This window comes from Mastacembelus armatus, chromosome 14 (assembly GCF_900324485.2).
Source record: "Mastacembelus armatus chromosome 14, fMasArm1.2, whole genome shotgun sequence".
In the NCBI taxonomy this organism is placed as follows: Eukaryota; Metazoa; Chordata; class Actinopteri; order Synbranchiformes; family Mastacembelidae; genus Mastacembelus; species Mastacembelus armatus.
In genome coordinates, this window is record NC_046646.1 from 4,155,062 (window position 1) to 4,170,212 (window position 15,151).

General features: G+C 40.7%; 1 protein-coding gene across 1 annotated transcript in view; it reads right to left on the bottom strand.

Moving 5' to 3' along the window:
- The window catches only part of hlcs (holocarboxylase synthetase (biotin-(proprionyl-CoA-carboxylase (ATP-hydrolysing)) ligase)), a 34,649-nt gene that overhangs the window by 4,368 nt on the left and 15,130 nt on the right, over positions 1-15,151 (bottom strand). The window contains exons 5-9 of the mRNA XM_026327651.2: positions 7,856-8,029; positions 2,127-2,404; positions 706-773; positions 375-535; positions 29-143 (exon numbers count right to left, since the gene is read on the bottom strand). Coding sequence (XP_026183436.1) covers positions 29-143; positions 375-535; positions 706-773; positions 2,127-2,404; positions 7,856-8,029 — 796 coding nt within the window. The remainder of the gene's footprint in view (positions 1-28; positions 144-374; positions 536-705; positions 774-2,126; positions 2,405-7,855; positions 8,030-15,151) is intronic.

Consider the following 15,151-nt stretch of genomic DNA (forward strand, 5'->3'; position numbering starts at 1 on the left):
TCTGATTGACTGTAGGGGAGGTTGTTACCTATGAGGAGATGAAATATTGATCCCATTACAGTTGAAGTCACAAGTACTCCCCCAAGCTTCATCAGGTTACTGTAGTAGATGTCATTAGGCCACTTCACTCTCAGATCTATGTCCTGACAAAGGTTGAAATGTGTTCAAATAACAGTAGTCATTGACATAATACATTTTTATTTAATACCCAAGGCATTGACCTTTAATAGACCGTCAGTTTGTGATAAAATACGCTATTGCTAGGGTGCAGGTAGATAGTATATGAGACAAATCACAGACAAAGTGAAAGCTAATGCAGTCTGCTAATATCTTAATGTTGAGAAAGCTGCTTCAAGAAATGTGTCAGCTGGTACCTGGTATCCAGGAAGTGTGCGAACAGCTTCCACCACTGCCAGAGCAGCCAAATGTTGGAGGAAGGAAATCCTCTGTCCAAGCTTGGAGCTCAGCTCAACCTGGACACTCAGAGTGAACATGGCACAACCCAGAGGGCTGAGCCACACATTCCCACCCCGACCTGCAATAGTAGCAAACACAGGAAAAGTACAATCAGACAGTAAGTAATAGCAAATATCTTTGGCATTCTGTTAAAAAAGTTGAATAAAAAAAATTAACTCAATTGAAACTTCAGTATGTAAAGCACTTCAGACATGTGTATGCACGTTTATGGTGTGCTGAAACGCTAACCTCTTCCCTTGCTTTGTCGACTAGCGACTGCTATTAAACCCACATCCTTTGGTAACTGCAGAGTCAGCCTGAAGGGAAACAAGAATGATTAACACAAAATTTAATACAAACTTAAAAGTGCCTAACGCAGAAAAAGTTAAAGTGATATTACTCCTTGAGCTAGGTGCTTTACTTTAGTCTTACTTGTACTTTTGCTCTTATTATTGTAAAATTCAAACAATATTATGTAATTACTATAGTAGCACTTTGAGCCCATCCATTTTTCACCACTTGTCTGGGATTGGGTTGTAGTTGCATTAGGTTAAGTAAGGCAGCCTAGACGTCTTTCTGCCCCATCAACAATTTCCAGCACCTCGTGGGTCTTCCGTGGGGTCTCCCAAGCCCTGAAAACCCCCAGTGGAAGACGTCCATAAGGCATCCTAAGCAGTTTCCTCAACTGCAGTTCTACTCCGAGTTCCCTTTGGATGTCAGAGCTCTGCACCCTATTTTTAAGGCCGAGTCCATGCAGCTACCCTACAAAGGAAGCTGATTTTGGCTGTCGCATTCTTTCATGGACATATGTGAGAGGGTTGTAAGGCAGATTGAATGATAAACTAAGCACTTCACCTTCTGGCTAAGCGCTCCCTTCGCCACAAAGGTCCACAGTACAACACCTGCATTACTATTGCACGGTGATGTTGCAAAAAAAGTGAACAGTAGTTGTCAAAAATATACCAAAAAAAGAGTGAAAATTTAAGTTTAAAACTGCAAAAAACTTCACTCCCAATCCTTCTCATTGCAACCATTACAATAATTCCAAAATGGTATTTCTTTCCTGAGAAAACTGTCTTTGGTGGAATAAAACAGTAAACAGAATGTTCAGACCAGACACAGGTGCAGAGTTTAATTGTTTAATTCAAAAACAATGTCAAATTTTCATTTGATATTTATTTATTTATTAGTTCCTTTCTTTACTTTGCTGCTGTCAACCTCATTTTCATCCACTGCCAAAGAGGACAAAGAGCTTGTGACGTCCATAATTGTTTTTCATTATCTGTCATTTAACATATATCTAATGCAACCTAGATATGGTGGTATATGATTTTCGCTAGCTGCCCCTAGGCAACATGCAATGTATGCAGAATTTTGTGGGTGTGTTACTATGTTTGTCTAATCATTTTATCTTATTTATCTTGATTAAATTTTATTATGTTTTGTGATGCATTGTTTTGGTTTCATTTATTGGTCTAGATCCCATATGGTTATGTAATACGTTTTCATGTTTTAGGGTGGAAGGTCCTCTGTAAAGTCACATCCAGTTTGTCTGTGCACAATAGATCAATTACACTGTCAAATGTCACAAAGCCACTGTTTTGACTATTAGAATTTGTGCCCGCCTGTCTAAGTATCCATGTCAAACATTAAGAAGGCTCCTGTATTACCCTTCTAACAGGTCCATGGTAGATGAGATGACTTCAGCATACAGAACAGTATGCCCCAACAGGCTGGTCTTCAGGTTCTTGCTGTAGGTCTCCATACTGAACTGCGCCCAGCTCTGGGACTCTGAAGAGTCTGTGACCAGGACCAGAGATCCCTCAGACAGCCAAGCATCCTGGAGCTCAGAACAGGACACCATCCTCATAGAGGGCTTGGACAATGTGAGGAGGCCATTTTGATCTGTGTGTGTTTGTAACCACTCCAGGAAGCTGACCTTAGCCTTCTGTGTGGAGAAGAGTTGCAAAGTACAATGATATAATCAATTGTTTTAACAATGTAGCCATTTCTCTGCAAACACATTGTCTACAGACAAGTCCACTCTTCTATGTCTTATCTGGATATAGCACCTGACGCAGTCTCAATTGGCCTCTAAAGTTTTTGAAATGGTTTGCATGACAATATACTTAAGCAGCTTGGCACCTAGGAGGGCAATAAAACATAAACTTAGGATGGCTCTAGAATTATTTTATATATTTCTTATTTTCAGCAAATCTCTCTAAAAACCAAAGCAATAGAGGACCAGAAGTATCACATAAATATTAATACAAGATTCCATTCATGGATATTTAATTGGACAATAAAAAGGGCCTCAAAACACCCTTTTAGTGTTACACATAAATAATATTGGCCGATATAGCAATATCTGATTTTTTTTTCCTTTTACTGCAAAATATCGGTATCAGCATCGGCCCCAAAAATTCCATTTTCATGTTCACAAATTGCTTCAGGGTTCTTGTTAACCCTCTGGGGTCTGAGGGGGTTTTGGGGGCCTGGACAAATTTTGACATGTCCTGACATTTGTGCTTTTTTCAGTGTCTTTTAAAAATATTAATGTCTAAAGTCTAATAACACTGTAATCAGCACAAAATTGGCTACAATAATATGTGAGCAGCACGTTTATACATTATTGTGTTTTTGAGAAAAAAGTGTTTATGCATGGTTAGTGAAAAACTACAATTTTTTACTCACTGAAATAAGACCATAAAACACAAACAGAACATTGGTTCACAAGACTTTGGAGACCTGCATGTTGTAGGCTAAAGTGTTTACTTCAGAGTGCTGTGAAAGTCATCTTGTTCACACATTCACAGTAAACAATACACTGATTTAAATTTTCTAAGACACTTTTTGTCCAGAAAGGTCATATGCAAGAGGGTGTGTCTGAGGATGAATAGTCATGTGATTTACCTGAGAAGACAAAAGACGCACTGAACGACCAGACAAAGACGCGCATAATGAGCCTTTCAGTCAATGTAGATGGGACGGATTAGTGCAGCACAATACAGAACAATGAGGAGCCAAACGATCCTCATTTGAGTTAAAATCAGTGTTTTTACTCTGAGGACAAGCTAAAGTATTTGTCTCTGTGTGGAATATTAGAAGCGCTTCTTCATGTCCGTGACGCGCCATCATCCAAACGCGCAGAAAAAGTGAGTAAATTTTATGATGAAGTTTGACGTTTTATGTCATTTCTTGGGGGTGTGCACATATTTACCTGGTTCACCTGAGATTATTTATATGTGAACAGTGGACAGTGTACAAGGCGGGACCGCATTACCTGTAATGAGGTGAGACAGGAGAAATCGTACTTCTCCTTACGTTCATTAAATAAAAAGTGATGAATTGTTTAATTTAAAAGAAAACATTTCAAGCTTTCTAACCATATAATTCTTATTTTTATGAGGCAAGTATTCGCTTAGATTCAGGTTGTTTTATTTACGTGTCTGTGGAGAGAAATGAGACAGAAAAGACAGACAGCGCACCCTGTCGGCTTTCTTTATTTAATAAAAGCACAACGTTTTGTTGTTATTATGATGGTATACAACTAAAACTAGACCCTTTACAGATTTGAATGATATATTTCTTTTATTTGTACGATCAGAATTGACGGAGTAATTTAAGTTTGTTTCGGAGTTATCAGTAGAAGATGCGTCTAAATGCGCCGGCGCATTCGTCGACCCCAGAGGGTTAACCCTTTACATAGGCCTGTGCATAGAAAACTTAATTTCTGGCTTTTATATGGAGTTTTATGTGGCCTATATTAGCATATGAGTCAAAAAATATTATATAATGGCAATTGGTGGAGCAAAAACATCCACGAACAGTAAATTAGTCTGAAAAAACATCTGATGGACCCACCACCCGCAGGAGGATGGTGTTGCCTTTGGGTCGGGGACAGGTCTCTCACTGTTGTTTCAGCCTATTGGCCGAACAGCAGTACAAAGTACCGGGCCATGTTGGAACCTCTGGGAGGGGTGCTGAAATGTGCTCCAACTGGGGACTCCATCATTCTGCTGGGGGACTTCAATGCTCACGTGGGCAGCGACAGTGAAACCTTAAGTGGTGTGACTGGGAGGAATGGCTTCCATCAATCTGAACCCGAGCGGTGTTCTGTTGTTGGACTTCTGTGCTAGTCAGTTTGTCCATAACGAAAACTCGGGTATGGGAGGAGTTCGGTGAGGCCATGGAGAAGGACTATCTGTCGGCCTCGAGGAAATTCCGGGAAACTGTCCGGCAACTCAGGAGGGGGAGGCAGTGCTCTGCCAACACTGTTTACAGTGGAGGTGGGGAGCTGCTGACCTTGTCTGGGGATATTGTTGGATGGTGAAAGGAATACTTCGAGGATCTCCTCAACCCCGCCAACGAGTCTTCCATAGAGGAAGCAGAGGACAAGGAGTCAGAGGCTGATCCACCCATCAGCCAAACTGAAGTCGGCAGCTACTTCCTTGGTGGCAAGGCACCGGGGTGGATGAGATCTGCCCCGAGTATCTCAAATCTCTGGATGCTGCTGGGCTGTCATGGTTGACACGCCTTTGTGACATCATGTGGCGACTGGGGACAGTACCCCTGGATTGGCAGACCGGGGTGGTGGTTCCTCTTTTTAAGAGGGGAACTGGAGGGTGTGTTAAAACTATAAAGGGCATAGACTATAAAGGTCTATGCCAGGGTGCTGGAATGGAGAACCCGGTTGATGGTAGAACCTCAGATCCAGGAGGAACAATGTGGTTTTCATTCCAGTCGTGGAACACTGGACCAGCTCTATACCTTCTGGGTGCTCAAGGGTTCATGGGAGTTTGCCCAACCAGTTCACATGTGTTTTGTGGTTTTGGAGAAGGCATTCAACCATGTCCCTCATGATATCCTGTGGGAGGTGCTCTGGGAGTCCGGGGCCCTTTGTTAAGGGCTATCCAGTCTCTGTACAACCGGAGCAGGAGCTTGGTTCACATTGCCGGCAGGGCTGCCCTTTGCCACTGGTTCTGTTCATTATTTTTATGGACAGAAGATCTAGGTGCAACCAGGGGCTGGAGGGAGTCCAGTTCAGGGACCACAGGATTTCGTCTCTGCTTTTTGCAAATGATGTCATGTTGGCTTCATTGAGCCAGGACCTTCAGGGTGCACTGGGGTGGTTTGCAACCGAGTGTGGAGTGACTAGGATGAGAATCAGTACCTCCAAGTCCAAGGTCATATTTCTCAACCGGAAAAAGGTGGCTTGCCTGTCTGTTATGGTGAAGAAGGAGCGGAGCCGAAAGGAGAAGCTCTCGATTTACCGGTCAATCTACGTTCCTACTCTCCCCTATGGTCATGAGCTTCGGGTCATGACCAAAAGGACAAGATCTTGGATACAAGTGGCTGAAATGAACTTCCTTCGCAGGGTGGCCAGGCACTCCCTTAGAGATAGGGTGAGGAGCTCGGAATAGAGCAGCTGCTCCTCCACATCGAGAGGAGCCAGCTGAAGTGGCTCAGGCATCTGTACTGGATACCTCCTGGGTGCCTTCCTGGGAAGGTGTTCCAGGCATGTTCAACCTGGAGGAGACCCCGGGGAAGACCCAGGACATGCTGGAGGGACTATGTTATTTGGAAGACCACCTGAAGCAGAACTGGACCTGTGGACAGGGTGTTACCACTACCACATCAATGAAGGATTCGATGTTTGATATTGTGATACCTTGTCTTTTGTTTTGTCTCAAATGAAACAGTAGATCATAGACATTGCCCACACCAACGGACTATCAGCTGCATAACCTCAAACCAGGTGACTACATGGTGATCAGAGACCTCAGAAGGAAACACAGGAAGTCTAAATGGTCCAATCCCTGTCGCCCACATTTTAATGGGTCTCAGGTGCTGAGAGAGTCATCTGGGTATACACCAGCCACTGAAGATGAGGTTCAGTACCGTGTAATGCCCAACAAGAGCACATGGCAAAGCAAAGAGCTCTGCTCGTACAACCACTAGATAAAGTGAAAACATATAAAGTCTTGGAGGATGACTCTCACTGCAGTAATTAGGCATGGTGGAATTGTCTTTCTTTGTGTGTCCACTAAAAAGTATTTACATTGACTTAGTTTCTGTAGATAGGATTTTGGTGTGTTTTGATAGATGGTCCTTTTAGGACCAAAGGGGGGAATGTTGTGTATTATCTCAGAAAACTAAGCCATGAATATAGTAAATGCTTTAATCTATTGTGTATGCATGTAGGTAAACCCAGTGTTAAGAATTAACCAAAGGGACCTAGGATGACCTGTGAATTCAGTGACCTTGCACGATTGACCGAACATATGCAATATGGAACATGCCTTGGAGCACCGGTTACCCATTGCAGAGATAGGTGCTCTACACATTTAAGATCACTGTTAACAGGCCAATGACCAAGCAGGAAATAAAGATTGAGATGAAAAGTGCAGGGGAAATTACACCCGGCCCTGAGAGGAGGAGTTGGGCATGAGGTGATCCCCAGGCACTTTAAAAAAAAGGAATTATGTATAGGTAAGACACAGATATGTTTAAAAAAAAGGAAAATAATGGTGGAAAAGGGGCAAGTTAATAAGATGAAAGAAGGTGGTGGATACCAACCCTCTGGACCATGGTATATAAACAGGAAGCTTGAGATGGCACTTCAGTCTACTCTGGGCTAACTCACCTTGTCTGTACTGTGTTTTGTGAATAAACACCTGTGGACTTGGAGCCAGCTGCCTTTCTTCTGGTTTGTGACCATACTGAGAAGAATCTTTCTTCATAGTTAGTGAGTTTAATACCATCATAATTAAGTCAGATTGGAATTTTCAAAAAGCAACAAGGTCGTCCAGACACGACAGGGCAACAGTGCTAACCACCAAGCCACCGCACTGCGTGGCACATCAGACTTTTTTAAAAATTAAAAAAATTCACTCCCATTTGTTACTGTTTCATTAATCCTCTTTTTCTCCAGTTCCTCCTTGCAACTAGCGAACTACATGGGTGCCCAAAAATCAATCAATAACTACATCCACGCTGAATCCATTAAATTAGATAATGACAAGACCAGTACAGATATTTGTTACAGCATCTCTGAATTTAAGTAAGGGATTTAACCAGGAAGATGATTTACTGTAATACATTTTATATTGGCGAAAAGCTCCAGTCTCAAAGATTCAGGTGAAATTTTACAATATCTGAAACTGTCTCAGAATTACAGTAATGTAAATTCTGCCTCTAAAACTGAGTTGGCACCAAAGCATTCAGTTTTAAAGGGTTAACACGGCTATGAATGTACATTATAAAGAACACCCAGATTTATCCCATGACTGATGTCAAGATCATCTCAGTTGAAAAGAGTCTGACTAATACCAAGCTAATTTACTGTAATCTTGTGACCTTATTTTCATTACTGACAGATGAGCATTGTGAGTCTAACCTGAGAGATGGCCAGCAAGTGAACTGGGCTTTGGCCTGGAGTCTGGTTTAATCCACAGCTGAGGCCCAAAGAGGTGAGGATCTCTGTCAGAACTTCGTAACGTAGTGCATTGCTGAGCTTCAGTTCATCAAAACTTTCGGACATCAAATTCTCAGGTGTAGTTTCCAGGTGGACCTGAAGAGAGGAAACATAAAGCATATCTAACAAACCTCAACTTCAAAACACTGATTTAGATGCTTAAAAAACACATTTTCTAACCAAATACTTAAAACTAATTCACTTTATCAGGCTATCTGAGAATGCTTCAAATTATGGAACTGAGAGCACTGCCTGTTTTGCACTGAGCAAAGTTCAACTTAAGAACTGTATTTAACTAAAACGTACATTTTTGTGCAGTAATAAGTGCGGACAAATTTACGAAAGTGGGATACGGCTATGAAAGAAGATATAATAAGTTATGACTGCTGAAAGGCAACACTATGGGCTGAATTGACATTGCTGGAATTTTGCACAGGTTTTCGGCATAGGCGGCAGGGGAGGTTGAGGTTTGGGAAGGCTAATGTGGGAGGTGGGTTCGCTTCATTGTCTGTACAGTATGTGATAGCCTAGGTGATTAAGGTAGATGGAAATCATTTTGCATTTTTAACTAGGGTGCAGAAGGCACTGGGAGACAAATACACATGCATTATGAGTTACATTACAGACCCAAACCAGCTGAGAGAGCCACACTGACTTGTAGCAATTCTGTCCAGTTTCAGAGAAGAGAAACTCCTTTCCTACTGGCATATCAATACATTTGAAGTTCATGCATGCTCTGATTGACAAGTTTTTTCATAACTGAAATTAAAATTAAACCATATATCAATCTCTCTTTTAATAAATGTAATTTATGTCACTGTCAATATATTTTATGTATATACAATTTTTTTGTGTACTCCGCACTTCCCACCCCTCCCCATATACTGCCTTTGATTGGCATACCAACAAACCAACGAACGGTCAGAGAGCGGCCCAGACGTAAACGAATGCAATAGCAGGAGGTGGCCATTAAAGTGATACAAAGAGTAGGGTAATAAATTAATATAACTGCAGGCAAAACACACAGACGTTTATAAATTTTTAACATTAGCCAAATGATGTGCACAATATAAACGGCCCTGGTTTTCAGGAAGATATAAAGAGACAGATGGATGAACTCACCAAGGAAATAAATGAAAGACTTCAGGAGACTGCTACCCAAATAGAAGGCATGGTAAACAATAGAGTAAAGGACACGGTTGTTCAACTTCTACAAAAACAGCAGGGACTACAGGATAAAGTGTAGGTGAAAAAATATGCGCTCAACAATATTCCACTTCCTCCACTTCTCTGTTAAATAAGAGATTCTCTGCACTACTTGGCAGAAAGGAATACAAATCTATAATAAACAAGTGTATTTTCACCATGATTGCACCCTGGAAGTACAGAAAACAAGAAAGAAATATATTCCTGTTAAAAAGGCACTGAAAGAAAACAGAATCTGTTTCCAGACCCCGCTCATCAAGATGTGGGTTTTCTGGCAGCATTCTCTACAACTCAGGCCATGGAGGATTTATGAAAACGGGGCATAACTGTGGTCAAAACTCACTTGCGGACTAAAACCAACCAGATGACGGAGGAAACAGTGACGCAGCTATTACCATGGGAGATGCAGATGATTTTCAGAGGCAGGTCTGGGAAAAGAGTTCCGCAGGAAACAGCTGGGAGACACATCACCAAAAGGAGAGCGAACACAGCCATATTATGATGAAGACTGTTCTATACTGATTTTTAGACTCTTAATCCCACAGTCCTGTGAGGATTGACATTTGAAGCCCTGTCCAAATTCGTATTTTATTAAGGGGCTTGTGCCTGTAGACATGGACAGGGGGCCACCAGTCTTAACGAGGGGTCCCACCTGGTTACCAGTCCCCTCACCACAAAAAGAGGTTTTGGTTAGGGTTAGGGTTAACATCCTGTCTAATGGAAGCCCAGCTTAATGTTTTGTGTTCGTATTGGTCATTGGGTTCATTTTTTAATTTTGTTGTTTTGAGGTCTGGGATGGTACACACGTCAAGCTAATGTCCTATAAATTCTATGTTCTACATTAACGGGCTAAATAGCCCAAAAGGAGTAAAATGGTTGTAAAAATGAAAAAGGAGAGGGTGGATATAGCATACTGGCAAGAAACCCACTTTTATAATACAAAACATAAAAAAACTAAAGAAAAAGGGTTTTAGGAATAGTAAAACAGAAGTGGTAAAAAACAAGGATTAGTGATTTTAATCTCTAATACAGTTAAATTTAAATTCATATCTGAAATAAATGATAGAAGGGCAGATTTATCTTGGTAAAAGGGAAAATAGACCAAAAGGATGTTACATTGTTTAAAGTTTATGCACCCCCTGGGAATAACATTGGCTTTTTCAGAAAAGTGTTTGATTACCACAGAAACCCATGGATCTCATTTGTGCAAGAGACTTCAATTTAGTACTAAATCCCATATTAGACACAACTACTGTAGGTGGAAGGCATACTCCCACAGGTAAAGTGTAAAATGAGTGCTAAAAGACTTGGAACCGACTGATGTGTGGCGGCCTGTTCATGGATCAGCTCCAGGACATACCTTTTACTCTGTACACTCAAGGATAGACTACTGCTTCCTGTACATTAGGAACCTATATAGAATGAAGGATTGTAAAAGATGCCAGAGAGATCTTTCTGACCATTTCGGAATTTACCTGACTACATTTTAGATGGTAGATAGAGGAAATATTATGGAGACTAAATATAGTATGTTGAACGACCGCATGTTAAATGACTCTACTTTTAAAAATGGTGTTTGTCTTGTTTTTTAAGCTGCCATGCCAAAACCTTTGATGCTTTAGGACCCATGTCATAATATTTCTGTTTCATACACTTTTTTTTTTCTCTACTTCTTCACTTAATATCTTGTCTATTTCCTGTTTGACATGTCTAATTTGGTGGATTATACTAGTATTTTTGTCTGTCAAATGTAACTCTTCCAAAGCCTTTAATTTTTCCTGTAATTGTGACAGTTCTTGGATTTTTTTCTTTTTGTACAACAGTTGGTCTCCCCATTATTACTGTTCTGTATGTAATGGCATTGACGGCTTGTATAAAATTAGGAACCATACTAGCCATAAAAATTGTAACCGAGTTAGATGACATCCAAAGAGCAACATACTACACATCTTTATATAATCAGTGTCACCAGGTGACACTTGTAACTGTCAGCAAATCAACTTATGATGAAACCTTTGCTATGAACATATGCTTAATTCTAACTAACCACTGTTAGTCAAAGTGACAACCATGCAGTTTAATAAAACACCTCAAAGAAAATTTTTCCCTCCTCTCTTCAGAATCAGTTTTATGACCTTAAATTTTCCTCCTGCAGACTGATGACCTATAAAAAGGGAGACAAGACTTTGTTCTAGGTTCTTCGTTCTGTTTTGTTCTTCTTTGCTTCCGTTTTTTGGTAACTTTGCACGCAACTTTTAAAATAGTGAGTTTCTTCTTGTTTTTTTTTTTTTCAAGTTACCAGTAAGAAAGTCAGCTAGTCACTGAGTAATGACTCACGGCATCAAATCAACCAGCCCAGGTGAGTCCCCAGCATCCTACCAACATTGCCAGGCTGCCAGAGCAGCTACAAACCCACCTCCGATTGTCTGGGCGATGAAGAGGTGTTTTAGGTTAGCCGACCTGAAGCTCATCTCAGGAACACCCAGAGTGAACAACATCATGGGATACTGAGAGCCGGCCTGAACGAAACTTCATCAAGGTAGGCTACACTTGCTTCTCTCTTTTCTCTGTTCTGAATCAGCTGGTGCTTCCCTTCTGCCGCACCCAATAATTTTCCAAATTATATCCAAATCCAAATCCTGTTTATTAAGGAATTCCAATTGCTAGTTTTTCATCTTATCAGAGCAAATGATCAGACTACAATGCCACTTTGACTACTAATGATCAAAATCACTGTGATTAATTAGAGATTAATTCACCTGTGATTGATGTTATTTGCAGTTACCGGCTCTGTAACCATCTGTTGATAGAGGTGGGAAGTAATGAAGTACAAATACTTTGTTACTGTACGTAAGTAGATTTTTTAGGCATCTGTACTTACTTGAGTATTTATTTTTTACTAAAATTTCTCATTAATGTACACTCAGCACCCCATCTTGACAGAAAAAAACAGAAATGTAGAAATGTTTGCAAATTTATTAAAAAAGAAAAACTGAAATATCACATGTTCATAAGTATTCAGACCCTGTGCTTAGTATTGGGTAGAAGCACCCTTTTGAACTAGTACAGCCATGAGTCTTCTTGGGAATGATGCAACAAGTTTTTCACACCTGGATTTGGGGATCCTCTGCCATTCTTCCTTGCAGATCCTCTCCAGTTCTGTCAGGTTGGATGGTGAACGTTGGTGGGCAGCCATTTTCAGGTCTCTCCAGAGATGCTCAATTGGGTTTAGGTCAGGGCTCTGGCTGGGCCAGTCAAGAACGGTCACAGAGTTGTTCCGAAGCCACTCCTTTGTTATTTTAGCTGTGTGCTTAGGGTCATTGTCCTGTTGAAAGGTGAACCTTCGGCCCAGTCTGAGGTCCTGAGCACTCTGGAAGAGGTTTTCTTCCAGGATATCTCTGTACTTGGCCGCATTCATCTTTCCTTCAATTGCAACCAGTCGTCTTGTCCCTGCAGCTGAAAAACACCCCCACAACATGATGCTCCCACCACCATGTTTCACTGTAGGGATTGAATTGGACAGGGGATGAGCAGTGCCTGGTTTTCTCCACACATACCGCTTAGAATTAACGCCAAAAAGTTCAATCTTGGTCAGAGAATCTTATTTCTCATGGTCTGGGAGTCCTTCATGTGTTTTTTGGCAAACTCTATGCGGGCTTTCATGTGTCTTGCACTGAGAAGAGGCTTCCGTCGGGCCACTCTGCCATAAAGCCCCGACTGGTGGAGGGCTGCAGTGATAGTTGACTTTGTGGAACTTTCTCCCATCTCCGTACTGCATCTCTGGAGCTCAGCCACAGTGATCTTTGGGTTCTTCTTTACCTCTCTCACCAAGGCTCTTCTCCCACGATTGCTCAGTTTGGCTGGATGGCCAGGTCTAGGAAGAGTTCTGGTCGTCCCAAACTTTTTCCATTTGAGGATTATGTAGGCCTCTGTGCTCTTAGGAACCTTGAGTGCTGCAGAAATTCTTTTGTAACCTTGGCCAGATCTGTGCCTTGCCACAATTCTGTCTCTGAGCTCCTTGGGCAGTTCCTTCGACCTCATGATTCTCATTTGCTCTGACATGCACTGTGAGCTGTAAGGTCTTATATAGACAGGTGTGTGCCTTTCCTAATCAAGTCCAATCAGTTTAATTAAACACAGCTGGACTCCAATGAAGGAGCAGAACCATCTCAAGGAGGATCAGAAGAAATGGACAGCATGTGAGTTAAATATGAGTGTCACTGCAAAGGGTCTGAATACTTATGACCATGTGATATTTCAGTTTTTCTTTTTTAATAAATTTGCAAAAATTTCTACATTTCTGTTTTTTTCTGTCTAGATGGGGTGCTGAGTGTACATTAATGAGAAATAAAATGAACTTTTTTGATTTTGGGAAATGGCTGCAATGACACAAAGAGTGAAAAATTTAAAGGGGTCTGAATACTTTCCGTACCCACTGTAACTAACTAGAGAGGGAAATCGAGTGAGTGGACAGGTTATGATCGAGAGAAAACTTGCAATTTGACATGGAGGAAGAAAGGGATCCAGGGAGTATTGACGATGTACCAGATTCGGAGCAAGCATTCCCCATCTGTGGCTGTATTTAAAAGAACTGTTTGATGTTGTCGGTTTCAAGAATGATTCATGGTGAATGTGTTGTGTTTTGTTCCCTGTACCTGGTTGTTAATAAAAGAAGAATTTCCTTTTTAGTGTCAAACTTTTTTAGTTATCAAAAGATGTATTGTGTACCACTGACGGCAAAAAAAAATAAAATAAAAAAAAAAATAATTTTTACTTTTTTACCTAAGTACATTTCAGACCCTGTACTTTACTTTTACTTAAAGGAGTAAAGGAGTTGAGTCAGTACTTCTACTTTTACCAGTCTTTTATCACACAAGTATCTGTGTTATAACTCACATCTGAACTGGAAAACACAAAAACCAGTTCTACTTGTCATTGTGTACCGTCCACCTGTCCCTTACTCAGAGTTTTTAACTGAATTTCCAGACTTCCTGTCTGATTAGTGCTTAGTTCGGGTAAAGTCATTATAGTGGGAGGTTTTAACATTCATATAGAAAATAATAATAGTCTTCAGCACTGCATTTAATTCGATATTAGATTCAACTGGTTTCACTCAAAATGTTAATAAACCCACCGTTTCAGTCACACCCTTGATCTTGTTCTGACCTATGGCATCGAAATATATATAAAAAACAGTTTTTTTCCCGAAAATTCTCTTTTGTCTGATCATTCTTTAATAACTTTTGAATTTAAGATAATGGATCATGCAGCATTTGGCACTCCAGTAGATGTTTATCTGACAATACAGTTCACGTATCCGCACCTGGAAATGAAGTGGCGTTCCACTAATTTGGAAGAATTTTAACTAGCCTGGAAAAACTGTCGATTAACATATAAAAAAGATCTCCGTAAAGCCAGAACTGCATACTATTAATGACAAATAGAGAAAAATAAGAACAATCCCAGGTTTCTTTTCAGCATTGTAGCCAGGCTGACAAAAAGTCACAGCTCTGTTGGACCCAGTGTTCCCCTTAGCTCTCAGCAGTGGTGACTGAGCTTCTTTACAAACAACATAACTATTAAAGATAAAATTCACCGGATGTTTCCTATAGCTGCAATAAATGAATCTTCTACTGCAGTAGCTCTTGAATCATCTCTAAGACCTCAATTATGTTTAGACTGCTTCTCTCCCATAGAGCTCTCTGAATTCACATCAGTAGTTGCTTCACCTAAATCATCAACGTGTCTCTTAGATCCAAAGTCACCAACGATCTTCTCTTAGCCTCAGATAATCAACTCGTTTCTATACTTGTCCTGCTAGAGGTTAGTGCTGCGTTTGACACACCACAAACGTTAGTTATGGAGTTCCACAAGGTTCTGTGCTAGGACCGATTCTGTTCACCTTATACATGCTTCCTTTAGGCAATGTTATTAGGAAGTTATTGTTTTTGGGCCTAAAAACCTTAGAAACAGCTTTTTTAAAAATATAGCTACTTTAGATGGCATAGTCCT